This window comes from Meriones unguiculatus, chromosome 1 (genome assembly GCF_030254825.1).
Source record: "Meriones unguiculatus strain TT.TT164.6M chromosome 1, Bangor_MerUng_6.1, whole genome shotgun sequence".
NCBI lineage: Eukaryota > Metazoa > Chordata > Mammalia > Rodentia > Muridae > Meriones > Meriones unguiculatus.
This window is the reverse complement of record NC_083349.1, coordinates 54,942,812-54,970,149: the sequence shown is the minus strand read 5'-3', so window position 1 is coordinate 54,970,149 and position 27,338 is coordinate 54,942,812. Positions and strand designations below refer to the sequence as shown.

At 43.9% G+C, this 27,338-nt stretch overlaps 1 protein-coding gene and 1 non-coding gene across 2 annotated transcripts in view; one reads left to right on the top strand and one right to left on the bottom strand.

The window, feature by feature from the left end:
* The window catches only part of Pdlim1 (PDZ and LIM domain 1), a 44,998-nt gene extending 32,905 nt beyond the window's left edge, over positions 1-12,093 (top strand). Inside the window, exons 5-7 of the mRNA XM_021633095.2 lie at positions 4,193-4,344; positions 11,181-11,298; positions 11,568-12,093. Coding sequence (XP_021488770.1) covers positions 4,193-4,344; positions 11,181-11,298; positions 11,568-11,754 — 457 coding nt within the window. The 3' untranslated portion in view covers positions 11,755-12,093. The remainder of the gene's footprint in view (positions 1-4,192; positions 4,345-11,180; positions 11,299-11,567) is intronic.
* Positions 12,094-26,799: 14,706 nt separating this feature from the next.
* On the bottom strand, positions 26,800-26,940 carry LOC132651585 (small nucleolar RNA SNORA48). Its single transcript, XR_009589175.1, has one exon. It is a non-coding gene; the product is annotated as a small nucleolar RNA SNORA48 (small nucleolar RNA).
* Between the last annotated feature and the right edge of the window lie 398 nt (positions 26,941-27,338).

Here is a 27,338-nt window from a genome sequence, read left to right as displayed (position 1 = left end):
TTAAAATCATGGAGATTGATTCCTCCCATTTTACTTTTCGAAATTGTTGTTAGCTTTTTAGTTTTGCTGCCTCTTCATGGGCATGGTACTCTGTAGAGTATTCTTTCTTTCCTTTATTTGGGAGTAGGGCAGGGTTTCATATGGGGTTTCAGTACAGGGTGGTACTGGCGCTCACCAGGCTGGTCTTTGAACTGGTGACAATCCTTCTGCCTCAAACTTCCAAGTGTTCCGAATAGGGGTGCATGTACCTAGCTTCCTTCAGCTGTTCTGCAGCTGAGAATTGGCCTTCCTGCTGGCTAAGTAAGGGCTCCCCCACTAAATCACAGCCCCAGCTCCATCATTTTCATATTTTCAGCACAACGTCCCGTAACTGTTAGATTTATATCCAAATAGAAAGTTAATCCTAACAGAAAGTTTGTGAATACCTATAAATAACATTGCACCTTTGGTTTCAGTCCGAGTGCTCATTGCTAGCATAGAGAAATTCATTTAATTTTTTAAAAAAAGATTTAAAAAATTTTATTTTTTGTTTATGACTGTTTTGTCTCCATGTATGTTGGTGCATCCCGTGTGTGCCTGTTGTCTGTGGAGGCCAGAAGAGGAAGCTAGATTCTTTGAAACTGGAATTACAGAAGATGGTCAGCCACCATGTGGTTACTGGGATTTAAACCTGGGACTTTTGCAAGAGGAGAGTCCAGCCCTGACATTTTATTTTAAAATGTTTTTTTTCTTTGTGTTTATTTTGTTGTGTTCTTGATGGATTTTTATCTATGAGTTCTTCTAATACGAATATTGGTTCTTCTAATAATTACATGGCCTTCTTTGACCTATGTGCTACTTTCTTTTTCTCCATAGTGTACTGGCTACAACTTACAGCACTGTGCAGAGCGGAAATGACCAGAGGGTGGGACCATGGCATTCTCTTTTTCTGTTAGATGATGCTGTGGGGTTTGTAGATGCACTTCAGCAAGCCAGGAAAGTTCCCTCCAGTTCTGTTTTTCTGACAGTTTAGTTATTTTTAGTTTCAGTTATTTTGAGACAGAGTATTGCTGTGTAGCCCTGGAATTCACTGTGTATTCAAAAAATAATTTTTTTCCCAAATCTTCTCATATGGTCTATATGATAAACACCTTAACTGATTTCTGAATAGGAAACCAAGTACACTTCAATTGGCTGTGATATGTAATTCTTTTTGAGTTTTGTTTGATATGAAATTTGTATGTTTATGAGGGATACTCACCTGTTATTTGCTTTTTTTAATGCTGTCATCTGGGTTTATATTAGTGTAATATTTATTTACTTCACTAATTAAGGAAGGGAATACTTGCTTCACTTTATTACAGGGCAGAGACTATGTAGAGTAATTTCATCAAATATGTGCCTTTATTATACAGCACAGCCTAACCTTGAACTCTTGAGCCTCTTGTCTGGGTCTCCAGAACTCTGAGAGTGCAGGCCTGGCTAACTGTAGAATTATTTATATACATATATATAAATCTTTTGCTCCATTTTTATGGATGCTTTTATCCTAATTACTTTTTCAGATATTGTATTAATATCTTACAGTCTAATGTCCAAGTCTTAGAATTTCTGTGTCTTGTAATGTTTTTTTAATTACCCCTTTCAGTTAGGGTAATGGATATTGATAATATTTCATAAAATGACCAGCATATAAAGATGTTGTCATATTATTTGGAAATAAATGGTAATTGGTCTTCCTTCCTTCCTCCTCCCTTCCCCCCATCTCTGTCTTTCTCTCTCTCCATCTTTCTTTCATGATTCCCAAGGCTATTTGCTGGAAGAATGTATGATGACCTGTAGTTAAGTTCCGTTATTTTTAGTGTTCCCTTGGTGGCTTCCAGACATAACATATAACAAATAAGAGAAAAAATTCTTCCCCCAAACATTCCATGGCCTGATCTTGATTTTAAAATAGTTCTAAGAGTAATAAGAAAAAGATGAAGACAGGATAATGTAATATGCTTATTATAGGCCAGGTTCCAAGTTCAAAACTCAAAGAATCAAGTATCTAACTTAGAAAAAAAAAAAAAAAAAAGGATGGAATTGAGCTGAAGACCCGTGTTTAAAACTACTCCACCAGGTAGCCATTTAACCTGCCCCACAGTTTCCTGCAAGGGAAAGGATATAGACAAGGGTAGAGACAGCTGCTGTGGGCAGGCCAGGCAAGGGTGGCTGCTTCCACCTGCTCATTGCAAATCAAGGTGACAGGAGCAGCCAGCACCAGCCTTCCCCAGTGGTAGCAGAGCTTATATCACCTTTGGTGAACCTTGCTTTCTTTGTGGTCAGAATATGTTTGGAGTCCGAGGGAAACACCTGGGGCTTTATCCCTGTGCTTGAGTCTTTTAATCGGGGCCTGAGTATGTAAGTGTTCCAGGAGGCTGTCCTGGTTGCCCTACAGCTTGTCTCAGGGGAGAGAAAAAAGAGAGTCCGAAAGGGAGAGATGAGCAGGGGAGGGGTCGTAACTTCGAGGAAGTATGCCCACGGAAACCATGCTTTTTCTTTTCAAAGTGGGCTGTGAACCAGGTGCACAACGGCACGAGGGGAATGAGTGAATGAGTGAGGAATTACAGTAATTGCTGTAATTCCCTTGCTCTTGCCTGTGTCCTTCAGTGGGTGTGGAGGATGAGAGCTCCGGCCTCCACAGCTGCAGCTTGTGTATTTGTGTCTGTGGGAATCTGTCTGTATGCATTGGTAATAGCTGCCGTCACTGGTGGTTCATCTGATCTCTGTGCTTGCTCCTCTGGCCACAGTGTCCCTGAACAAGTTATGGAAGAGAGAGGAAAGAGTGTATGTGGGCTCAGGAGGTAGGTCCCCACAACCCTACATAGCTTCAGGGTGAGCTCACAGGATCAGCGAGAACACAGCAGGGAGGAAGAGGCATGAGTGCTGACTTATGTGATGCTGCGCTCTGAGCCTTCACTGAGCCAGACCTGGTTATTAACAGAGCGAGGCAATATGCTTGTTTACCTTTGAGGGGAAGCCAGAAATACAGAAGTAAATGCAAGCAGACTATGCGGTAAGAGAGTGAGAGGGTAGAGAGGGATGGGGATGTGGAGGATGCTCCTAAGTCAGAGTCAGTAAACTGTCTCCTGTGTGAAGCAGGGGACCCTGAAGATACATGGGGTAGCAGCACAGGCAGAAGGAGCAGTGAGCACATTGCCTGGAGTGAGGCTGGCTGGTCCAGTCACAGCTGGCGAGCTGTTCCTTAGTCCTTTATGTAATGAATGTTTATTCCGAAGGAGTTGAAGTTGATTAAACTTGTGTCATTGAGTCACAGCATGAAGCTGTCTGACTCAGGTGTTGGAAACATGCCTCTGACCTCTGTCCCAAGACTGAAAAAAGGCAGCAGAGGGACAGGTTACACAGCTTGGTGTGGCATGGTCATGCAAGGTAGCTGGGAACCTAAGAGGAGTCTGGCTCAGGACTGTCCACAACTGAAGGGCTACCTCCCGTCCACCATCTTCCTGTGGCCAGGCAGTGCAAACCCTGCCCCAGTGAAAAATCAGCCTCACAGTAGTGCCTGCTTCAGCTTGTCCTGGGGCATGTAAAGTGACTGACAGCAGGAAGGAGTGGGAGGCATGGTCTGGCTTGCCTGGGCCCCAGGGGTCTGAACTTTTACATAGCAAAGCATGCGAACTTTTTCTTGTCACAACCCCTGCAAATGGGGCAGGTCAAGACGGCTGCCTCCAGCTAGAGGCACAGAGGCCCAACCCTGAGTTCCATTCTGAATGATGAGGAGCGTCTGGAGGCGTGAGAAGCGCCTTGACATCAGGAATGAAAAGAGGAGGTTTCAGTTCCTGCAAGGAATGCCTGTCCCGCCCCTGCAAGGGGGACCAGCTGGGCTTTAGTGGTCAGGTTGCAGTTGACATTTTTCCTCTTCAAAATTTTCTCTTGTCATAATGTTGATTATGTAATTTAAAAAGGAGGGAAGGAGTTATCTAAAATGTAATTGAATTACAGACACTATCTGGGGGAAAAATAGCCTTTTTACTGTATTAAAGTAGCAACCAGCTCTGCCTACCAGGACCTCTTGTAACATTGCCAGGCAGGTTGGAGATACGGCTCTCCATTGTTTCAGTCAGTGTGTGTTTGCTTGGAAGGGAGTGCCTGGTGATGTTTTGGAGCTAACTTTTGACCCTTGTCCTAATGGATTTCCAAACATTCTTCTTAGCTTGGATCAGCCTCATCCTTCCGGCAGCCTCATCATTGACAAGGAATCCGAAGTTTACAAGATGCTTCAGGAGAAACAAGAGTTAAATGAGCCCCCCAAGCAGTCCACATCCTTCCTGCTTCTGCAGGAGATCCTGGAGTCAGATGGGAAAGGTAAGGGACCCTGTGGAGAGTCTGGCACTGTAGGAGCACAGGTGAGCATGGCCGGGATGAGGTGGAGAGAGTTTGCTGTGCAAGGCTGGGTCTCACTGTGCAAGCTGGAGCTTGCCATCTTCCCTAGAGTCTGAGGTTCTGTGAGCAAACACCGTCACCACTGGCTTGGCACTGATGTTTTCAAAATGCGAAAGACTTACTGAAAAGAGGATGAGAGGGATCTGGGCTCAGATGCAGATCGGGTGTAGAATGTTTAAAGTAGAACCTATGTAATACGCATAAGGCCTTGGGTTCCATTTCCACATTTGGGGTGAGAGGTTACTGGCCTGGGGGTGGATGGGAGTGTTGGTTGTATGGAATGGGGTAAGAGTGCCTCTCTGGATTATATTTTCTGGCTCAGTATTTTCTTAAAAAGAATTACTTTAATTTTATTCATATGGCTGCTTTGCCTGCGTGTAAGCCTGTTTGCTATTTGTTCCCAGTACATGCAAAGGCTAGAACAGAACTGTAGTTAAGAGTGGCCGTGGGTCACCATGTGGGTGCTGGGAACTGAACTGCAGATCCTCTGCAAGAGCAACAGCTGCTTTAACCACTGAGCTATCTCTCCAGCCCTGGTTGCTCAGTCTTTTTCAAACGTTTTAAGTTTCGTTTGGTTTTGGTTTTCTGAGACAGGGTTTCTCTGTATAGCCCTGGCGGTTCTGGGGACTGAACTCAGTCCTCTACGAGAGTAACCAATGTAAGCACTGAGCTAGCTCCCCAACTCCTATCTTCTGTAGCTGCAGATTCATTGCTCAAAGTGACAGGTTTTACAATGACATTTTCATTTAAATATATCATATACTTGGACCATATTCAAGTATGGTTGCTTTGCCTGCATGTAAGTCTTATCAGCCTCTCCTGCCCTTACACCCACTAGCCAGTCATGTCTACCATATTTTCTTTACCCATTCACCTGTTAATGGACATGTAGGTTGACTCTGTAAGTTGACTATTGATTGTGCAGTGTTACAATAAACATGGATGACCAGGTGTCTGCTCTGTTGACCTTCCTTAGTGGTATATAGCTCGATCAAATGTCCTATTTTTAATCGTTTGAGGAATCTCTATACTGGTTTCCATAGTGGCTGCCTCAGTTTGCATTCCTACCGGCAGTGTGTAAGGGTGTCTTTTTGTATTCTTGCCAGCATTTGTTGCTGCTTGTTTTTATATGAACAATCATTCTGAGAGGGGTGGGATGCAATCCATGCGGTTTTAGTTTTCGTTTCCCTGATGACCGAGGATGCTGAGCACTTACGGCCATCTGTACTTTTGGCTGGCTCATTTATCGATTGTTTGGTGAAGGTTTTGTTTTTGCTGTTTAATATTTTGAGTCAATCCTTTGGGGTATGTGGGCTTAAGGAGCTTTGTGCCTGGCCAGTCATTCCCTGCCACATAGGCATTAGGGAGCTGAGGTCATAGTGAGTGTGACCCCTGTGAGATTCTGTTGGTCTGTCCCTTGGCTATTTTAATTCACACACCTTGTTCCCAAGGTGACAGATGAGGAAGAGCATGCGGAAGTCACAGAAGGAAGATGGATCTGTAAGCCAATGAAGCTGGGAGACTTCCTTCCCCAGGGAGCCCTGGGGTAGCGGTGGGGGGATCGCTCTTATGTTAGGGCAGATGGCCTTTCAGCATCTTGGAGGGTCCAGGGTAGACACAGCCTCAACTCCAGGCTGGTTTCTGAACTGTGCTGTAGGCTTAGCAATCACAAAGTGTGCAAAGCAGCCGTCGCCGTGACCACAGCGTCAACACTCCATAGTTGTTACGATGCTGAGCTTCATCAGGAGGCTGCAGGTCAGCCTTGCTTGTCCACACACGAGTTCTGATGCTTCTGCTGGTCTCCGGAGACAGCTCCCCTGGGAGATGTTGCTCACCACATACATTAAGCGACATTCAGTTAGATAGCGGGGCTGACATTCAGTAGCTGAATGTTCTGAGACTGGTACCAGGCAGAAAGGTTTTCTCCTCTCATAACTGCGTTGTCTATCTAGCAAGTCTTCAGACTTGCAAGCCCCCAGGTGCCTTCCATCAGTGGTCCCTGCCCCTCTTCTGGAGAACACTCATCTGGTCCCTATCATGTGTACTCCTCCATACTCAGGGCCCTTCCCTAAGACTCAGGAACCCAGCTGATGTCCTGCCGCCTGCACACTTTCTCTCCCCACAGAGCATACCTACAGGTAAATCAGGGGGAGATAGATACCCGGGAAGTGAAACATCTGTGAATATACCATATCTGGGCCTCCTCCTCTGTGGTGTGGATTCTACAGAGAGGGGCAATTTGTAGCCGCAAGAAAGTAGAATCGAAGTGCTTCTTTGATTCTAGAAGCAGTAGAGGGGTTAGACTTTGCTTAAACTCCACGAGTAGGCCCTGCCTGACAAACAGCTTTAAGATCCAAACCTTCGTGAGGACAGCTCTGTCAGAACACATGACAAGGACTTTACCTTCAGTAAATAGACAGGTAATTTCAGTTAGGGGGCAAAGTCAGCCCATTGGGGGGGCAAAGTAGGACACAGACTGTGCCACAGAACTCATCTGGGCTCACCAATGAACGCCCACTTCCTTTCATGTTCTGCCCCAGTAACCCAAACCCATAGCTTCCACTAAAGGTTATCTTTACTGGCAGCTGGAGCCTGGGCCGTCATGCATACTCCCCCTGTCAGATGAGCCATCTAGCACCTTCCTGGAGGCGCACCACTGCTGTTGCATTCATATACGCTACCATTCCACTTCCATTTTATTGACTCGAGTTTAGTTACCTGGCTGCACCTAATCGTGCAATCTGGGTTTATGATTTGATTTAAAAACAAAAACAAAACCAAAAAATTCCCTAGGTTGGATGCTCTCTTGCCTCCAAACCAGGATTTTGCTAAAAAGGAAGGTGATAGCGCAGCTAGTGGTTACGTCCACGTCTCTTGATGTGTGCTTGCACTAAATTTTCAACTCTAGACAGATATGTGCCACATAGTGGCAGGTTCTGGGAGAGAGCCCAAAGGCCTGTTTGTTCTTGAGGTTTGTACTTTGAAAGGTCAAAGCCCAGCCCACCGGCCAGTGTCAATAAAGTGCTGCTGTGGTTGACAGGCCTGCGGTTCAGAGGGAAGTCTGTGGGTGGAAATACTGGCGTCCAGGGGCCAAGGAAACCTGCCGTGAGACCTTGAGCAGGTTGCTGGGCCTTCTGAGCTCTAGTGTCTGCATGCAGCCCACAAGGGCACCACGCTGCAACAGGACTGTTGGGAGGGTTAAGGGAAAGTTTGTCTGTGAGGTGCTCAGTGCAGCCAGGTGCCCAGACAAGGTTTGGTTGAGCAGCATTGGTGATAAACACCAGGCAGTTCCATCAGAGCTGGTTGTGTGCTTGAATGCAGTTCATCCCCTTCTTTCTTCATGTTTTGTCTTGCTCTGGACAAACCATAAAACTTGTAGGCAAAAGGAGTTTGCATACTGTAAGTGTAAGACATGCATAAAAGAAAGTCTCCTCGTGACATCCTAATCAAAACACTAAACATGCACAGCAAAGAAAAAATAGTTTTCCCTTTTTTGTGATGGGTTTATTTGCCCAGTACAACATCTATCCATGTTGTAGCACACATCAGAATTCTTTCACTTACAATTTTATCATTTTAAATCACATTTATTTACTTGTTCATTCACAAGGATTGTTCTCAGGCTTACCCTCTGAATAACCATGTTGGCCCCTTAAAGCTAGAATCATATTCTCTTGTCTGTATCTATCATGTGTTATTTGTCCATTCATCTGTCAGTAGGAGGATGTTTTGAAGGAGTGAAGGTATGGATGAAGGAAAACATACGTAGAGCAGACAGTGGTGGCTGGAGACTCTCTCAGATGAAGAAGCTGGAGATGTAGCCAGGAAACCCGTAGGTTCATGCTGGCTGCTGTCAGGGCTTCCAGGAACCTCAGATGACCTGAAGTCGGTTTATAGAGAAATGTCTTTGTTGGGACCGTGGGCTTGATTCTGTAGGCGTGGTGGAGTTATGGAAGATTATTGAGCAGTGAAATGCATAGAAAAACAGCTGTACTTTATTTAGCTGATTTCCCTTCCTCTTGAGAAACAGACAAACAAATGAAACTCGGATGAAGGGTTTCCTGGAAGAAGAGACATTTGGGAATATATGTAGTTGTTTGGAGCCCAGTAGTAAGCTAGCTGCAAAGGAAAGAGAATTCCAATGTCCAGGGTTGGCTTTTTAAGTGAGAAAAAAAAAAAAAAAAAACAAAAAAAAAACCAACCTGCAGCCAGCAGGTGGCAGTGCAGGCCTGAGAATGAGGGCTGCCTCTGCCAGGTGCTGCTCCCAATTCCAGTCTCTTAGTTACAGAAAGGGATGTGGCTTGTCTACCTAGGAGGAATTTCACAGCTCTCCCTGTCTCCCCTCCTTCTACAACCCTGCACTTTCTCTTATTTCATGGCAGTTTTCTTGTTGACTGAGTGAGTTATGGGAAGAGGATAGCTTATATTTGAGAGCCCACCCTTTGCTGAGTTGGTTCCCTCTGTAGTCAGTTTGCCTGTACACACTGGCCACATGCACAGAGGTGCTCACGCCCCTCCTGACAGGACAGGCCACCAAGCACCTTCAGCCAGAAAGTGAGGGAGCCTTGTCTCAAAAAATCAATCAATCAGAAGAGGGAGAAAACAGAGAACAGGACAGGAGCCTACTACAGAGGGCCTCTGAAAAACTATCCAGCAGGGTATCAAAGCAGATGCTGAGACGCTTAGCCAAACTTTGGGCAGAGTGCAGGGAATCTTATGAAAGAAGGGGGGGATAGGAAGACCTAGATGGGACAGGAGCTCCAAAAGGAGACCAACAGAACCAAAAATATCTGGGCCCAGAGGTCTTTTCTGAGACTGATACTCCAAACAAGGACCATGCATGGAGATAACCTAGAACCCCTACTCAGATATAGCCCATGGCAGCTCAGTGTCCAAGTGGGTTCCCTAGTAATGGAAACAGGGGCTGTCTCTGACATGAACTCAGTGGCTGGCATTTTGATCACCTCCCCCTGAGGGGGGAACAGCCTTACCAGACCACAGAGGAAGACAATGCAGCCAGTCCTGAAGAGACCTGATAGACTAGGATCAGAGGGAAGGGTAGGAGTACCTCCCCTATCAGTGGACTTGGGGAGGCGCATAGAAGTAGATGAGGGACAGAGGATGGGATTGGGAGGGGATGAGGGAGGGGCTATAGAAGGTATACAAAGTGAATAAACTGTAATAAATTAAAAAAAAAGAAAAAGAAAAAACCAATCAAACATATAAAAAACAACCAGTAAAAACCCCAGCAATTGATACAAATTTAGCTTAGCTGTAGAACACTTTCCTAGTTTGTGAGGCCTTGTGTTCAGTTCCAAACATTTTCCGGATGGTAAGATGTCTGATATGGCAAAGGAGTTTGTTGTCAAACCTGAGTTTGAACCCCAGAATCCAATGGTAGAAGAAGAAACCCAAGTCCTGCAAGTTGTCCTGTGGACCTCCTTCCCTCAACTCAGCATGGCATGCACATACTTGCACACACACACATTAAGTAAATGTAACGTTTAAATTAATTTTTATTTATGTGGACGGGTGTTTTGCCTGCATTTATGTCTATGCATATGTGTGTGCCTGGTGCCTAGAACTAGAAGAAAGTATCAGATCCCCTAGATCTGGATCTGTTGCTTTTGTGAGCCAGCACAAGGATGGTGGGAATTGAACCTGGGCTGTCTGGAAGAGCAACCATTGCTCTTAAACACGGAGCCATCGGGAAAAAAAAATTTTTTTAAAGCATAGAAACGTTTTAATGTAGCATCACAATAAATAATCAAATTAATATAAAAATCTGCAATTAGAAAAACTGGGACTTTGGCCTTCTTCCAAAGGAAAGAAAGAAAGTCCCTGGGCTTTGAGGTATGGGACCCATCAAAGGGGGGGGGGGTTTCTCCCCTTCGGAAAGGCAGAGGCTTTCCAAGTCTACCTACAGATGGTCTCTGAATCATGCTCCATCTTATGAGTTGTCAGGTGGATATCTGGTCCTAATCTGAGAGGATCAAGGATCAATGGGAGAAACCTGAGAGATTGTGTTGCATGTAGCCTTCAGGGACTGTTGAAAGGATACTCTAAAAATACTCTTAGCAAAGTAATTTTAAAAAACCCTACTGTTGTTCTCCACAAACTAGCACAACACCTCAATCTCACTTACACATTGTCTTAGCATCTGGTGACTCATGCTGAGGGTCTATGGGGGCAGGGTTCTGATAGATAGTTCTGGCTCAGCATGGTGTGGCACTCCAACTCTTCTCATTCCAGGTGCCTGGCCAAGGTAGAGGCTTGCTCTGAGGCTTGCTATACTCATGGCACAAGGGACAGCAGCTCTGTGGGGACATGACCAAGCCCCCACATAATTTAGGACTCACATTTGTTCATGTCCATTGACCACGGTCTTGGCCAAGGGCAGGATTTCCCAGTCTTAGAGCTGGTAACATTCTGGGCCCATCTAAGTGTTTGTAACGTGTGAGCTTAGTGTTATGAGAGTTGATCACAAGCAAGACACTGTAGGCATTTTTTCTATTGATTTTTAAAAAAATATATATTCTTTATAACAATAAAGATGAAAATAATCTATTTAAAAAAATGGAAACAGAGATTGCAAAAGGCAAAGCAACTTGCCCAGTACTGTACAGTCCCTGGCTGTCTGATCCCAGTGGCTGTGTCTTGGCTTGAACATACAGACACACAGGCGGCTCTGAGAGAGCTCAGTGACACTTACTTAGTTCTTCACTTCCTGGCTAACCTGGGTGTTTGTTTCCTTTCAGGGGATCCCAACAAGCCTTCAGGATTTAGAAGTGTTAAAGCTCCAGTCACCAAAGTGGCTGCCTCAGTTGGAAATGCTCAGAAGCTGCCCATGTGTGACAAATGTGGCACTGGCATTGTGTGAGTATTGACTTTTTCTGGTGTCAGAGCTTGGGCAAATCATCAAAGTGTGGGAGTTGCTGGGTGTGGCAAGGCTTCGGGGTACGACATCGGATAAAGCAGAATATGCAGAACTGTTGTGTTGACACTGGAAAAGGCTTCTAGAATGATGAGCCTTCCCATTCACAATCAAGGCCTGTTGTAGGGAGAAGCCCCAGGCCCCAGCTCAGGAAGGAGAATGCAGGGTCCTAGTGTCACTAATGGAGCTCCACTCTCCCTCCCTCCTGCAGTGGTGTGTTTGTGAAGCTGAGGGACCACCATCGCCACCCTGAGTGTTACGTGTGCACCGACTGTGGCACGAACCTGAAACAGAAGGGCCATTTCTTTGTAGAGGATCAGATCTACTGTGAAAAGCACGCTCGGGAGCGGGTCACACCACCTGAGGGCTATGATGTGGTCACTGTGTTCCCCAAGTGATTGCGAGCACCTGCGCTGCCTACTGCCCTCCAGTCAGCCTGCTGAACCTGGTTCTCAGAATGTTCTGGTCCGTCCCCTCCCCCGGCCCCGGCAGTCCTGTGCTTACCTAGCATTAGTCTTGCTCAGTAAACATTGAGTTCCCCCTGTGTGGACTACCCCCACCTGCAGTGTGATGCCTGCTTTTGCATTACTGGAAGATGGTTCTGTCCCTTGTCCCCTCACCATCCACTACCATACACCCTTCATCACTCGGGGGTCTTCTCTGCTGCAAGTGGACATTGATCACATTGGAACTAAACCAAATGTAGTATCTTAATAAATTTAGACTCTAAAACAGTATGTGGCCTCTTAGTTGACTCTGCCTGTGTTCTGTGTTGTGCCTCATGAATTTCCAAATCTTTTTTGTTTGTTTTGGTTTGCTGTGCCCAGTTCACAAACCCAAAAGACCAGGAATAGACTCCGCTGTAAATATATATATGAGTTTTTTTTTTTAAAATTGTATACATATTTGAACATGGGACACAAACCCCCTGTGGAAACAGGAGAGGAATGTGGCTCCACAGTCTAGGGGAACAAAGTTTTTATAGGGCAGAACTGCAAGCAGGAACTTACGTGCTTTGGCGTTACAGGACTGGGTAAGGGAAATTGACTTTTGAAATGATTGGTCCACTTTAGGTGCCAGGACTACAAATGGGGGGCTAGAGAGATGGCTCAGAGGTAAAGAACACTCGCTGTTCTTCCAAAAGTCCTGAGTCAATTCCCAGCAACCACATGGTGGCTCATAACCATCTATAGTAAGATATGGTGTACAGGCAGAATGTTGTATAAATAATAAATAAATATTAAAAGACTACAAACAGTTCTGGCCTGGTCATATGGGTCAGTTTCCTAGCAACTGTATAACTAGTGGCCAGGAAAGAAGAATATAGAATGAAGAATATAGAAAGAAGGATACAGAATGGCATAGAAGCACTTAAAGAAATGCTCAACATCCTTAGCCATCGGAGAGATGCAAATCAAAACGACCCTGAGATTTCACCTTACACCCACCAGAATGGTTAAGATAAAAAACTCAAGTGAAAACACATGCTGGAGAGGTTGTGGAGAAAGGGGAACCCTCCATTGCCGGTGGGAATGTAAACTTGTACAACCACTTTGGAAAGCAATCTGGCACTTTCTCAGACAATTAGGAATAGTGCTTCCTCAAGATCCAGCTATACCACTCCTAGGCATATATCTAAAAGATGCTCAAGTACACAATAAGGGCATTTGCTCAACCATGTTTGTAGCAGCTTTATTCATAATAGCCAGAACCTGGAAACAACCCAGATGTCCATCAACAGAGGAATGGATACAGAAATTGTGGTACTTTTACACAATGGAAAACTACTCAGCAATTAAAAACAGGAAAATCATGAATTTTGCAGACAAATGGGATCGAGAAAAGATCATCCTGAGTGAGATATCCCAGGAGAAGAAAGACACACACTATATATTAGACGTATAAGATAGGATAAACATACTAAACTCTGTACACCTAAAGAAGATAAACAAGAAAGAGGACCAGGGGTAAGATGATCAATACTCACCTAGAAGGACAAATGGGATGGATATTGGAAGTAGAAGAAAACAAGTAAAAGGACAGAGGGCACCTGAAAGACTCCAGCAGTGTGTCAAAGCAGATGCTAAGACTCATAACCAAACCTTCGGCAGAGTAGAGGGAATCATAAGAAAGAAGGGGGAGTTAGTATGACCTAGAGAGGATGGGAGCCCCACAAAGTCCAAATATATCAGGGCACAGGGGCCCTCTATGAGACTGTTTCTCCAAACAAGTACTATGCATGGATATAACCTATAACTCCTGCTCAGACATAGCCCATGGTAGCTCAGTGTCCAAGTAGGTACCCTAGTAAGGGGAACAGGGACTATTTCTGATATGAACTCAATGGCTGGCTCTTTGACCCCTCCACTCCCCTGAGGGAGGAGCAGCCTTGCTAGGCCACAGAAGAGGACATTGCAGCCAGTCCTGAAGATACCTGATAAGCTAGGGTCAGATGGAAGGGGAGGAGGACCTTCCCTATCAGTGGACTCGGAAGGGTGCAGGGAGGAGATGAGGGAGGGAGGATTGGGAGGGAAAAAGGGAGGGGGCTATGGCTGGGATACAAGTGAATGACTTGTGATTAAAATTAAAAAAAAATTAGTAGTTAAGGTTACAGAAAATTCTGGCCTCTAAAGAACATTTAGACTCAACAACTAGACAACTAAGTTTTCAGAATTGTTTTTAGCTATATTAAAACCATGTTACTTCTATGTTGAATTTTTATTGTCGATATCATTTTATATGTACTGAAAAGGATTTGGAGGGAGGAAAAAGGAGCAGGGTATGATGTTTGAATATTAAAAATAAATAACTTTAAAAGTAAAAAAAAATGCAGTAAAACTAGTTCTTCCCCTCAGGGAATTAAGGCCAGTTCTTCCCTGAAGGTGGCTGGACATATCTCCACTTGGCTGGCCTTAGTTCAGGCTTGTACTTTAAACTTAAAAATAATAGCCACTGATTTTTAATCCTTTGGTCTACCATTCCCCCTTCCCATGATCATTTGAAGACCCAATCTTGGGTCTTCCAGATGTGACCCCTGGTATCTTACAGATTTACCTTTCCACAATGGGATCTGAGTACCATTACTGTATTGCTTCCAAGCATTCCTTTATGAAAGCTATCAAGAAATTTAAAATACAAGGCCAAAAGATAAAAATCAAAATGAATAGGGGTCCCTTCAGGGTGGATATAAGTGTAGTAAGCCAAGGAGAACTATTAAACCAGGATTTAAACAATCCACTGGAATCCTTTCTCTCTAGGATCTCACCAGGCTTTTAGTCCAGTTGCTGCAATACTAGTTCCTATTCCAGCTAAGCAGATCCCCAAGATAATAGCTAATGTCAGGGAGCCCTTTTTGATTTAGCATTTTAGTCTGTTAGGTAGGATTTTGGACTGAAGATATCATCTTCTGAAGTTGCTTCAGTGTGAAAATAGGACCATTGCCATCAGGGGCTAGGAAGGCTGAAATGCCAGTCAGAGGCTGGGCAATGGGCCAGCCCTCAGAAGTGTCTGGTTAGTTGATGCAACTGAAGAGACAGGGAGCAATCATGTCAGCTTCCAGCAAGTGCAGATTTCAGCTCATAGTCCATAGCTGATCCTGGAATAGAATCAATTAGGTGAAAATCTGCTGAGACAAATTCAGACTAGAAACAGAAGTTAAAATTTGTCTATTAAATGGGAAAAGTAAGGAATCCCAAGACCAGAGGAAAAACTCATCTGGGGTCTGTTTGAGCTATGCCAGATCCAGGTCTCATGACTTTTTGATTTCCTGGAACTCACATGAATTTTTTAGTACACCGAAGGAAATACATATATATTTAAAAAACCCAGAAAAGTAACATATCAGCAAATTTAATATAAACAACATTTTGTGAGTAACAGGTAAAACTACTTCCAATGGAATGAACATCAGTTCTTCTTAGCTCCTTGATTTGTAACCTTTATAAATAACATAAGTGTGTCCACAGTCTGAAACTCTGACACTTTTTCTGTGGGCAGAGCTGTTGGTAATCAGCCACTAATGGAGCTTGGTCACTTTTTGTACACTGAGCATCTACTTTTAGCCCCATCTCCATGTCACACTGGAAAGTTAGGCAGAAATACATTAATGGCTTTACTGCTGAATCCTGGATGCTCGGACTTTCCTTAACAAAGCAACTAGAGGGAATAGGTTTAAGATATTCCTAAATCCTGTGTCACAGTCTACCTCAGAAATGGCAGAATACCATAGTAAAAGCTAAGAATACCATAGTAAAAGCTATGGCTTTGGGGTCACATTAGATAGATGTTTTTAGCATGATGGGAAGCACCTTTAAGTCTATTTCCAGAAGACAACCAAAAGGCAATTAAAATCTCAAGCTTGTGACTGGATAATAAGCAGTCAGTGCTCCATCAACTTATCAGAACTCTATTGTTCAATGTCAAAACTCTGAACTTCTGGAATTTTTTTAATAACAGAAGCACAATAATAGTTTGAATTTAACCTTTAAACATACCAAATAACTGTTAATCTATAACCAAGACATACTGAGCATATTAACCACTTAAGATCAGTCAAAACAAACATATAATGGCCATACTTACGGCTATACTTAAACAGAGAGAACTGTTCTTACTTGATCAAAACCGATTCCTCCGAGGCAGGGACGACATCCACCCTGAAGAGGCTAAAACTGATTCGTCTGAGTTCAGTCCAAGGCAGAAGCTTTTGGCGGCTGCAGCTGAATTCACTGGAGTCCAGCAGTGTCAGGTTTTACAAATCACACAAGCGGAGGCTCAAGAATACTTCCCAAACATCCTTCCAATCACAGTCCCAACTTTTTATTCCTGCATGCCCAGCAGGCCTGACTGCATTGGGGAATGTGCCATAGCATGCAGTGTTGCTGGGCACCACCACTTCCTGGCCCAGGGCGCGAGGAGCTAAGTGGTGAGCAGGCCCGGGGCCAGGTGCAACCCTACCTTGGGTGGCCTACCGCACCCTAGGGGAGTGTGTGGCGGGGGTGGTGGGCTGTGTCCCCATTCACCGAGCCCATGCTGGGCATCAAGGGGTGCAGGATGGGAGTCCTCTCCTGCCGCTGCCACCTCTCTGGGGCTCCAGTCATCTCTGTGCTCGCTGGGACCAGGCAACCTGGGCCTGCCAGCGCTGGCCACCTGGAGCTGAGTGGGCATGCTATTTGCACAGCTGGCACATGGCCAACCCAGCATGGCTCCACTCTCACAGGGTACACCCTGCCCCAGCCTTTTCAGAGCTGGGCATGCAAGGTCGCTGTGCACCACCATGGTGGAAACTGTGGAAGTGTGTCTGGCAAAGGTCTAACAATTTCACTCCAACAGACACAGAAAACAAAACAGACTAGACAAATGTGCACGCCAAAACAAGTTCCCTCAACTAAAACAAAAACAGACGCAGACGGAGACACTGAAGCTCAGGCCCACCAACCTTCGCACTAGGTGGTTCTGAACTACTTCTCTATGGTGGGACTGTACCTGCCAAAAGAAGCCAGGGGTGTACCCCTGAACTTTTGCAGCTGTAACCACCAGCACATCTTCTTTGATCACGTCATGCTGCCCAGATACGAACACCTCGAACCCTGAGGAATTTTCAGAATAGAGGACAGAAAGTACATGTACACACAGACACTGCACAGAGACATTTAGACATGACACCACCAGCATAAAAACCTCTGGGTCAGGTTCCTGGAGTCTTGGGGTTGCAGGATGAGCCCTCAAAATGCTGTGCCCAGTTCACGAACCCCAAAAGACCAGAAATAGACTCCACTGTAAATACATGAGTTTTTAAAAATTGTATACGTATTTGAACTAGGAATGCAAACCCCTGGTGGAAACAGGAGAGAAATGCGGCCCTACAGTCTAGGGGAACAAGGTTTTTATAGGGCAAAACCACAAGCAGGGACTTATGTGCTTTGGTGTTACAGGACTAGGTAAGGGAAATTGACTTTTGAAATGATTGGTCCATTTTAGGCGCCAAGACTACAAGTTCTGGCTTGGTCATATGGGTCGGTTTCCTAGCAACTATATAACTAGAAGGCAGGAAAGAATGCGGTAAAGTTAGTTCTTCCCCTCAGGGCATTAAGGCCAGTTCTTCCCTGCAGGTGGCTGGACATATCTCTATTTGGCTGGCCTTAGTTCAGGCTTGTACTTTAAATTTTAAAATAATAGCCACTGATTTTTAATCCTTTGGTCTCTCAGTTTGGTTTCTTAGTTGTAAGAGTTGCAGGCATGAGAAGACTGTTATGAACAAGGCATGTGTCTTTACGTGTTTGAGACTTGATCTAAGCATCACTGAGTAAAACAAATATTCTTAGTTACTTCTTTTCTGTTGTTGCTGCTGTGGTAAAATGTGATGAAGGCAGCTCATAGATCAAGTTTATTTGGGCTTACAGTGTTGACAGAAAGGCATGGCAGCAAGTGGCATGGCAGCTGGAGTAGAGAGCTCAGAGCCTATATCCTTAACTACAATCAAAGAGCGTGAACTAGAAATGGTGTGGAGTCATTAAACTCTCAAAGCCTGCTCCCAGTAACATACTTTCTCCAACAAGGCCAGCAGAACCAAGCGTTCAGTGCTTGTTGGGACCACTGGCAATCCAACCACTGAACTAATCTGAGATGTTTGGCTCTGTTTTAGTGACATTGTCCTTGAGTTTGAAGGAATAAAACTTCCAGTTTTAGAAACTTTTCTATTTCTGTGAGAAATCTTCATGGCCAAGGCAACTTACAGAAGAAAACATTTAATTTAGCTTATGGCTGCAGGGGGTTAGACTCCAGGATGACAGAGCAAGAGTTTTCTCCTTAGTCCACATGCATGAGGCAGAAAGACTGAGCATGTCTTTTGAAACCTCAAAGCCTGTTTGCACTGATACACCTCCGACAACAAGACAACTCACATCTCCTAATTCTTCCCAAAACAGTTCCACCAAATAGGAACCAAGTGGTCAAACATGAGCCTATGGGGGCCATTCTCATTCAAATCACCACACTTCCCAATTAATAGGTGGAGAGCTTCACTAGCTGGTCATAAAGCATGCATAATAGTCTATTTGCAGACTGTGTGAAGGTGTGATAACTCAGGAGTGTGACCACCAGTGGCAGAGAGTGCAGAGATTGGTAACAGATGGTCCTTCAGCTTTTCTCCTCAGTGTGAAAATCAGATGTTTTCCATTTATCTACCGTGGCTACATGCTTGTGTAACCCGCCCGTTGTCGTTGTGACACGGTATTGCTGCTGAAGAGTTGATGCCTAAGAGCAATGCAATGATGTTACAACAATCACACAGGAAGAAACACCTCACAGTATTTCAAGTAAGTTTTCAATTTTTAGTTGAGCCACATTCATAGCTTTCTGTTGCCCATGGGCACACCTGACAGGGGCTGTTACTCAGAAGCTGATCTTACAAACAGGGCATCTCACTTCCAGTGGCTTTAGAGAAGTTCCTAGTAAAGGTCAGTCATCAATTAATCAAGCAGAAAGCCAGAGAGCCATCTCAGGAGAAGATGAAGAAATCAGAGAGCCATGTTTAGGCCAAAGGATCCTAAGGATTTCACATCAAAAGGGGGCTAATGTGGTGTTTACTCTGATATTATTTGCAATGATTTCTACCTGGTATGTTTAGGTTCTTACCTCCCAACCAACTAGTCTTAACTTTAAACTGTTTTGAAGTTCATATAAGAAAAGGTGGATTAAATGTTGCAGTTCTGGAAAATCAATGTTAGAAATACTAAGCCAGAACAAATTTGCTTCATTTATACACATGGAAGCATGTCACTTGGGTTAATGATTAGAGGGGAGGGAATCATTGAACTTTCAACCTTGACAGTTCTGCTATGCCTAAGCCAGGGCTCAGTGTGGGATAATGTTGGTTTAGTACCAGAAAAATCTTTGAATTATTTTTTCCTGGAGTCATTATAACCTGTTGGAGGAGGCTGTTTCTTTTTAGGGCTTTTGTTGCCTTTTGTTGCTTTAGGGCAGCCCTGAGGCCTCTCATTGAGGAGAAAACATGTCCCCTTGGATTTGCCCTCCCCTCTTGACATATATATATATATATATATATATATATATATATATATATATCAACAAATTAATATAGACCATCCAGGGACACATTAGACTTCGTCAGGGAAGCTGCTAACATTCCAAAGTCCTTATAGAATCAAATAACATCCCCTGGTAACCAGGAGAATATGGATCTGTATATGAAGATGCTGAATTAAAGAGAAGAAAAGTGAAAGGTTGGATCTCCAGGAGATGGTCCAAATATGGAGTTAAAATGGCTCTTACCATCAAGACCACCTGAAACAGAATGTCAGATTTGACATGGCTCAAGTAGAAGTAATATTGCATATTTGTCAGACTAGGTGTTCTGAAAAGGATGTGCTAGGTAAGGCTGGAAAACCCACCAATGACTGTTCTGTGGGAGAGCCTGAATGATGTGCCACTTACCAAGGTGGTACACTATGCTGCAATATCAGGGTACGTGTTTTTATTGGTTTTGTTTTGATCATTTTCCTGACTTCTGAATATAATTGGCCTAAGTGTACTTGGTGAGTGACACGACATCTACTTAGTTCCTTGGCCAATATGGAATGTGGCCTACTACTTCTTGGAGAGAAGGATGTATGAACTGTTCAGATTTGACCTTCCTCCACAGCCTGGGTTGATGGCATAAGCTGCGAATACAGAAGCGGACTCTCCAGTGACATGAGGGATGGTGAGGCCTGGAATAAGCATGAGCTGAGGATGCTTTAAGCCCCAGAAGAAAGTTGGTGTGGTTGTCAGAAGGAATGGCAAGGTTGGAGTGCCTGCTGGAGGTACCTATGCTGGTGGGATGATGGAGATGGCTAAGAAGACAAGGCAAAGCTGACTGCAAATGGGCGAAACCAACAAAGGCATTGTGTAAGATGAATAGCCACTGAAAGCAAGAATCATTAGGAAGGCAAAAAGTCTCCGCCCTCCAAATTGCTATTTGTCCCCTGTCTAGTTTCCAGATTCGTCAGTTATTAGAACTGAAACCTAAAAGTGAAGAGCAGCCTAGTTTTCTCATGCTGCATTATCAGGGCAAGTGATTTTATTTGCCTTGTTTTATTTATCCGGGGTGTGTGTGTGTGTGTGTGTGTGTGTGTGTGTGTGTGTGGTTATGCTTTGCCTGCATGTAAGTGCACCAATGCGCCTTCAGTGACTACAGAGGTTAGGAGAGGACATCGGATCTCCTGGAAATGGACTTGCAAATGGTTGTGAGCTGCCATGTAGACTCTGGCTACTGAACTCATGTCCTATGCAAGAAAAGCATGTGCTTTCAACTGCTGCACCATCTCTTCAGGTCTAAGGCAAGTATTTTTAGGAATGAGTCTCCTATATTTCTCCAAAGAGATCTGTCTTAGGATTTTCTTGCTATGGTAAAACACAATGCCCAAAAGCAGCTTGGGAAGGAAAGATTCTTTTCACTTCCACTTCCACATCACAGTTTGTCTTAGGGTTTCTTCCGCTGTGAAGAGACACCATGACCACAGCAACTCTTACAAAGAAAAACATTTAATTTGGGCTGGCTAACAGTTCAGAGCTTTATTCTATTATACTCATAGGAGGGATGACAGCAGTATGTAGGCAGATATGGTGCTGGAGTTGCTGAGAGTTCTGATCTGAATCAGCAGGCAGCAGGAAGTGAACTGGCTTGAGCTTCTGAGACCTCAAAGTTTACCCCATTGTGACACAGTTTCTCCAACAAGGTCATACCTCCTAATTAATAATGCCACTCCCTACGGGCCAACCATTCAAACTCAATATTCTATGAGAGATTCCTATTCAGACCACCACACAGTTCATCATGGAAGGAAATTAGGGCAGGAACCTGGAGGCAGGAGAGTGCTGCTTATAGACCTGCTTGGTGTGGCTTGCTTAGTCTGCTTTCTTATAGTGCCCAAGATCCTGTATGAGAGGTGGCACCACTCCTATGGGCTGGGCCTGCACATACTAATCGACCATTAATTAGTAAAAGACACTAAAGACCAAAAGATAAAACTAAGAACCTGCAATAAAAACTAAAACAGAGCAATTTTAAGGATGTATATTCTCAACTGTGGTTCCCCTTCCCATATAATTGTAGTTTGTGTCAAGTTGGCAAGAATAAAACTGGCCTGCACAGGGCCCTCGGCCATTTCCTCAGCTAACAGTGTAGTGGCAGTATGGAGGCAGTAAGCTATTTCCAGAGCCTGTTGGTTGGATACAACCAACTCTTAGAAACTGTCGAAACTCTTAGACCTAAAACATCAACATAGCCTTCTTGTTAGAGTGAGTGAATATAGGGACCTGTGATTATTTCCCTGACCTCTGAAAATAATTAAGGTAAGCATACTTGGTGTTTGGCACAGCATCCACTGAGTTCCTTGACCAAGAAGACAAGTACTATAATTGTTAATAAGGAAGTTTGAAACTTTCTTATCTCCCATTGCATAATAAATTGTTCCCCAAAGCCCAGTTCCTCCAAATAAAGAAATGTTCTCCCAAATCTGTAAGGATCACAGCCCACAAAGAAATACAGAAATAAATGTATTCTCACATCTCAGGGAAGGGGATAGGTTTGGAATGGCATAATTGTTTGTTATCACTCAGAAAATTCCAGGGTCTGCAGTGTTTACTTGTTTTGAAAGGCTGGGGTCAAATCCAGACCTTGTGCTTGTTAGGCAAGTGCTCTTTCACTAACCTCCGTTCCCATTCTGATCCATAGGAAAACAAGACAAGTTCTGGGAAATGTCAGGGAACTCCTGAGAACTCTACCATGAAGTTACAGCAGTTCTAACTGTTGCACCCAGATCTTGCGTCTCTGCACACAGCTGATCCAGGTGGTCTTGAGTTCTTAGTATGTGAGCACATGTTTTGAGAAATAAAGAGGGGATCAGTAAAGGGTAAATGATTGCATTTTGTAATTATTACATCTAATCACAGGGAAGGCCTCAGTGGGCAGTGGGCACAGAATAGTCCCACCTTGGAACATTCTGTCAAAATCAACATACTGGGGTGACACAAGACTGCCAGCTTGGGTGTGACCTGGTGTGGGAAAGTATGCTGAAGCAGGTTCAGGCTGTGCTACAACTTCCCGAGGTCAGTAGGACAAGCCCTTACATACCCTCTGATCTTAGAACTTTCAGGATAAGGTACCAGTGGGAGAATAAAAAAGTAGCTTACCTGAGTTCCTGACCAGAGCTAGTCAAAGAATATCATACTTTTTGTAAGATAGCTTCTGGCATGCTTCCACACAGTGATTGAAGACACAGACCCTGACTGAGATACAAGTGTCGGAATGCTGGATTCTGGTATCTTATCAGTGAGGCCAGGTATCTGCTACATCAATCATTTATGAGATTGAAGGGCTAAGGATATGCGAAAGTTGTTTTAGCCTGAGCCTTTTGTCACCTTTTCCTGCTGGATCTGTGCCTCTTTCCTGTGTCTGAGATCACTCCTTGTGACCTTAGCAGCCCAAAGTTGACTTGCAGATGAGTTACTTTGGTATTTGGGAGTATGTTGTAATGGCGGCTGCTTGCAGTACAGTCGGATTGGTCCTGCAAGGGCAAATCCTCCCATTGTGTGGAGCTTCCAGTGTTATACACAATCTGAATGCTCTGCCTTTTGGGGATGAGGAACAACCCAAGTTTGAGTGTGCGTGGAGTTGTAGACACTGGTGAATACGTTGTCTATTAAAGGTCTGAAAAGTTCAAAGTATTAAAAGAAGTGTGAAGTAGAGGGCTGTGAGGAGACACATGGTACCACTTCTTGCTCACTGATAACCTCACAAATGAGTGGTGCCAGGTAGGTTGACCAAATTAACCCAGGACTAACCTTATTTAGAGAGACAAATACTCTGCAATGTTGAAATCCTGAGAGATACAAGATCTTGGATCCAAAATTACCAGAGTCTAGCTCCAGCGGGGTTCAGGTCCTGAAGAGGAGGAGTAAAGTTGGCAAGGGAAGGAGACTGACACAGTCTGATCCAGGTGGGTAAATCGGGACTGTGTGTGTCCATTGAAAAAGGCTACACCTTTGTATACTCTATATTTGCATAGTAGCTTAGTTATAGAAAATGTTGAAAGCAGACTTTCTAAGATTCTACGAGTCTAAGAATCTTTTCACAGATTGTTTTTTTTAACCCATTTAGCCCTATTTTTAACACCCAAAATGAAAGAGGTAACCAATTTTATTACAATATTTTTAGTTAAAGCAAAAGCAGAAAGTTCAGCAAGCATTTAAGTCCTCATTGTTCTCCGAGGAGGTTCAGCAAACCCACCAGGTGCCCTTTATATTTTCTCCTTCACACTCTCAGCTTTTGTGGTCAGGAGATGCCAGACACTGAGTCCTGAGAAACAAACCTATAAGAGCAATTTTCATTCCTCAGGGGGCCGTGTTTGTATCATGTGCCATAATAAGCATTGAGTTGTTTCCCAATTGCGTTTCTTTGTGCCTTAGTCTGACAATATGAGCCTGTTCTTCTGACATACTCCCCAAAGGCAAGGTCCTAATATCTTACTCTTCTTTCCTTATGCCATGCCATCCTAATCCCTTCAATGTATGCTCCTGTGTATGGCAGGGGGTTCTAGCCAGTCTAACTTAACAGAATCTGTGCCTTGTGGGGCACACCAGATCTTTCCGCTCACCCTGTCAGTCACTTACTGAATAACCCAATCGTCGGTACTATTCTATACTTAATAACTGAACTCTTGCCCTCACATGCCAAGGTCTCAGACTCAGTCTGGGCCCACTGTTTTCTCTCAGTTGCGTGCTTTCATCCTTTGGACCAGGCGTAAGTGCCTAAGATTTCCTGGAACCATCTTTCAGTTAGTAAATCTTTGACTTTATTCTTGGTGTGAACAGAGGGGCACAGTGGGGATTCTTGGGTGGGAGTAGGCAGAGTTATCACACTATATGGTTCCACGGTGGCAGAGGTTTTTGTTCCAATTTTTTTAATTTTTCAAAGAATTATTTTGTTTGGAGGTTGCCATTGTATACATTCACTTTCTCCACCAAAGCTTATACAAAATTGGTCAAAGGAAAAAAAGCATAAGGAAGCTGCCGTAACACACCATGAAAATCGTCAAAGATGAAAGTAAAAGGATGCTGGAGGATTGTGATCCGTGATGTTCATATGCCAGACATTGTCAAGCAGCAGTGGCCATCATGTGGTTCACACCACAAAATCTTGGAAATCACTAGGTTGGAAGGTTTAAATCTCAACTGTTGAAATTGTGAAAATCCAAATCTTTCTAGCTAGAATTGGATCAAAGGCTGTATGAAAGGGAGAGGAAGCTGAGTTTTGAAGATAGATTAACAGTGATGAGAACTTTCAGTTTCAGGGGCTGGAGAAATGGCTCAGTGGTTAAGAACACCTGCTGCTTTTCTATGAAAGCTAATAACCACCTTTAACTCCTAGGGGTCTGATGCCCCCTACTGTTCATGGGTACTGCATGCATGTGGTGCAGAGGCATGCATGCAGCCAAAATCCATACACATCAGAAAAAGTCTTTAAAAAGAAAAAAAAAAAGCTTGCTTCAGTTTCAAAATGTGTCATTTGTCTTAATGGAAGAAATGCTAAGAAACTTCTAATAATTATGTGTGTGTTTGTGTGAAGAGGCCAGTGTGGTTACTGATGCCTTTAAGACTAAGTATGGGATAGACGTGGCAGAAGGAGAAAGCATGTGATGGTGTTGCTGTGGAATCATCAGTTGCCGGGGCCCAGCCCTGGATGAGGTCAGAGCCTGAAGAAGGGTAGATGCAAGAGTGTTGAGGGAGGAACGAGTCAGGCACAGGGATCAGGAGGATATCAGTTTTATATCCTTACTGGCTGGTGGCCTGGGTGCTTCTTCATTTATACAGAATTTAGTCGGCAGGGAAAGATGCATGTTGTTCCAAAACAGATCATATCATTTTGTCCCAGGTCAACTTCTGGTCATAAGTTTAGTCATTATTGATAAATCATGTAAGAATACAATTACCTTTTACAATCAATTTCCCTCATTAATCCCATAACCTAATTTTTAACAATATTACAGTTTCAAGGGCATAATTTTCCAAAGCATGACAGCCTGTCTCAGACTGAAAGTTTTTGTGTTTTCAAGGACACTAGACAGAAAGAAACATCCAAGCCAGCCTAGGCAGGTTGTCATGTCCCAAGCAGTGCATTATCAACTTTTAATAGTCAGAGTGCTAATTGTCATCAGGCTCAAGAAAAGTCTTTAAGCTAAAGTTGCTGTGGTTATTTGCTAACTTCTGTCATAATATAATGTTTATATTTTATATATTTGTAGAATTTATTTATGTATCTAATCTTGCTATTCTTTTCTCCCTTGGTCATATGACCCCACAGTGGCCCTGTATGAGTTTACTTTTTCTAAGAAAGGTAAATTTTAATATTTTACTCTTTTATCATTAATCCACACCATTCTTTGTCCATCTGTCGTAGGTAGAGACTTTTAATTTGATCTGCTGCCAACTTCTCTAGTCAATCAAATATTGTTTACCTTTTTAAGTTCACTTTGTTCTGATTATTTTGTCTCCAAGTAAGCGCAGGGGCAGATGTGTCAAGAGCATCTTTGAATCAGAGCCTCATAAGGAGGTCTCTGGTATAATTATTTGATTCACAACCTCCAGGGTGAAAGGAAGACCTTCAGGTAGGGCCAGGTAAGGATAGCTCCCTATAAGTGGGAGGGGTAGTACAAGGGGGTATCTATGGCCTGCTTGTACAGTGTGCCCAGAGAGCAGATCATGGCAGTCCACGGATCTCTGTCTCTCTTCCTCCTCCCATGCTGCTCTGTATGGTGGTAGGCAAGGCAGAGGAGGTGACTGACTGCTTTAAAACTAAGTATGGGATAGACAGGGTGTTCAAGGCCAGCTTCGACATCCCAAGGGTAAACTGAGACAGGGTGTAGATTCAGCGACTGATCACTCAGCAGGCTATTCTCTGAGGGTACGCAACTTGGTTCTCTGGGCCAGAACTGCTTGTAGCTGGCAGCTGGGAGTGTTGTGGCTCTCAAAGAGATTTTCTGTGCTGAGGGAAGGGAATCACACACACACACACACACACACACACACACACACACACACACGGTGATTGAAGCAAGCTTCAATAAGCTCCAATAACTTTATTTTTTTCTCCTGCAGTTTAAACATCTCAAAAAATCTTTCAAGCAGTATAAGAATTACAATGTGATTGCATTCTATTTTTCTATTCGTGAATGTTCATGAAAAAAAGTTTGTTCCCTAACACTTACGTAAAATCATTAGTATTGTGTATGTCATGTCTGCTGCTGTGTGTCGATGGCTTGGCCTTGCCATGGACTGGAGGTCAGGTCTGTGGGCATCTTTCCCCATCCACACTGCTTGGCATAGCAGAATGTAGGTCTTTGTCTGTCTTCCTCTTCCAGCCTTGTGCTGCCTGGATTTGATTTTTATGTGTCCTATGCATAAAACAGCTTTGGTCACCAAGACAGGCATCAAGCTATGATGAACAAAGGGCTGCCTTCTGTACCCCTGATTAATATTAGAGGAAAACCACCTTCAAGCTGTCACTTTGCCCATTGCCAGGGGGTTAGGTTTGCTTTTACAAACCTAAATTGAGGGACCACCTGGGAATGAGAAACAACTGTGATTATTTGAATTGAAGCCAGGTTCAGAGAGCTCTTGAAGGGCGGGGTTAACTGTTCTGAGAAATAACCAGCTGTAAACTATTTACAACCAGCTGTAAACTATAGAGCAAAAGTGACCTGATTTTCAGGTATAAAAACCCTGTGCTTAAATTATTATTTTTTCCCTTTTTTCTTAAATTTTTCATCAATTACACTTTATTCATTCTGCATTCCCCCATAAGCCCCTCCCTCCTCCCATCCCAATCCCACCCTCCCTCCTCCCTCTGCTTGCATGCCACTCCCCAAGTCCACTAATAGGGGAGGTTCTCCTCTCCTTTCTGATCTTAGTCTGTCAGTTCACA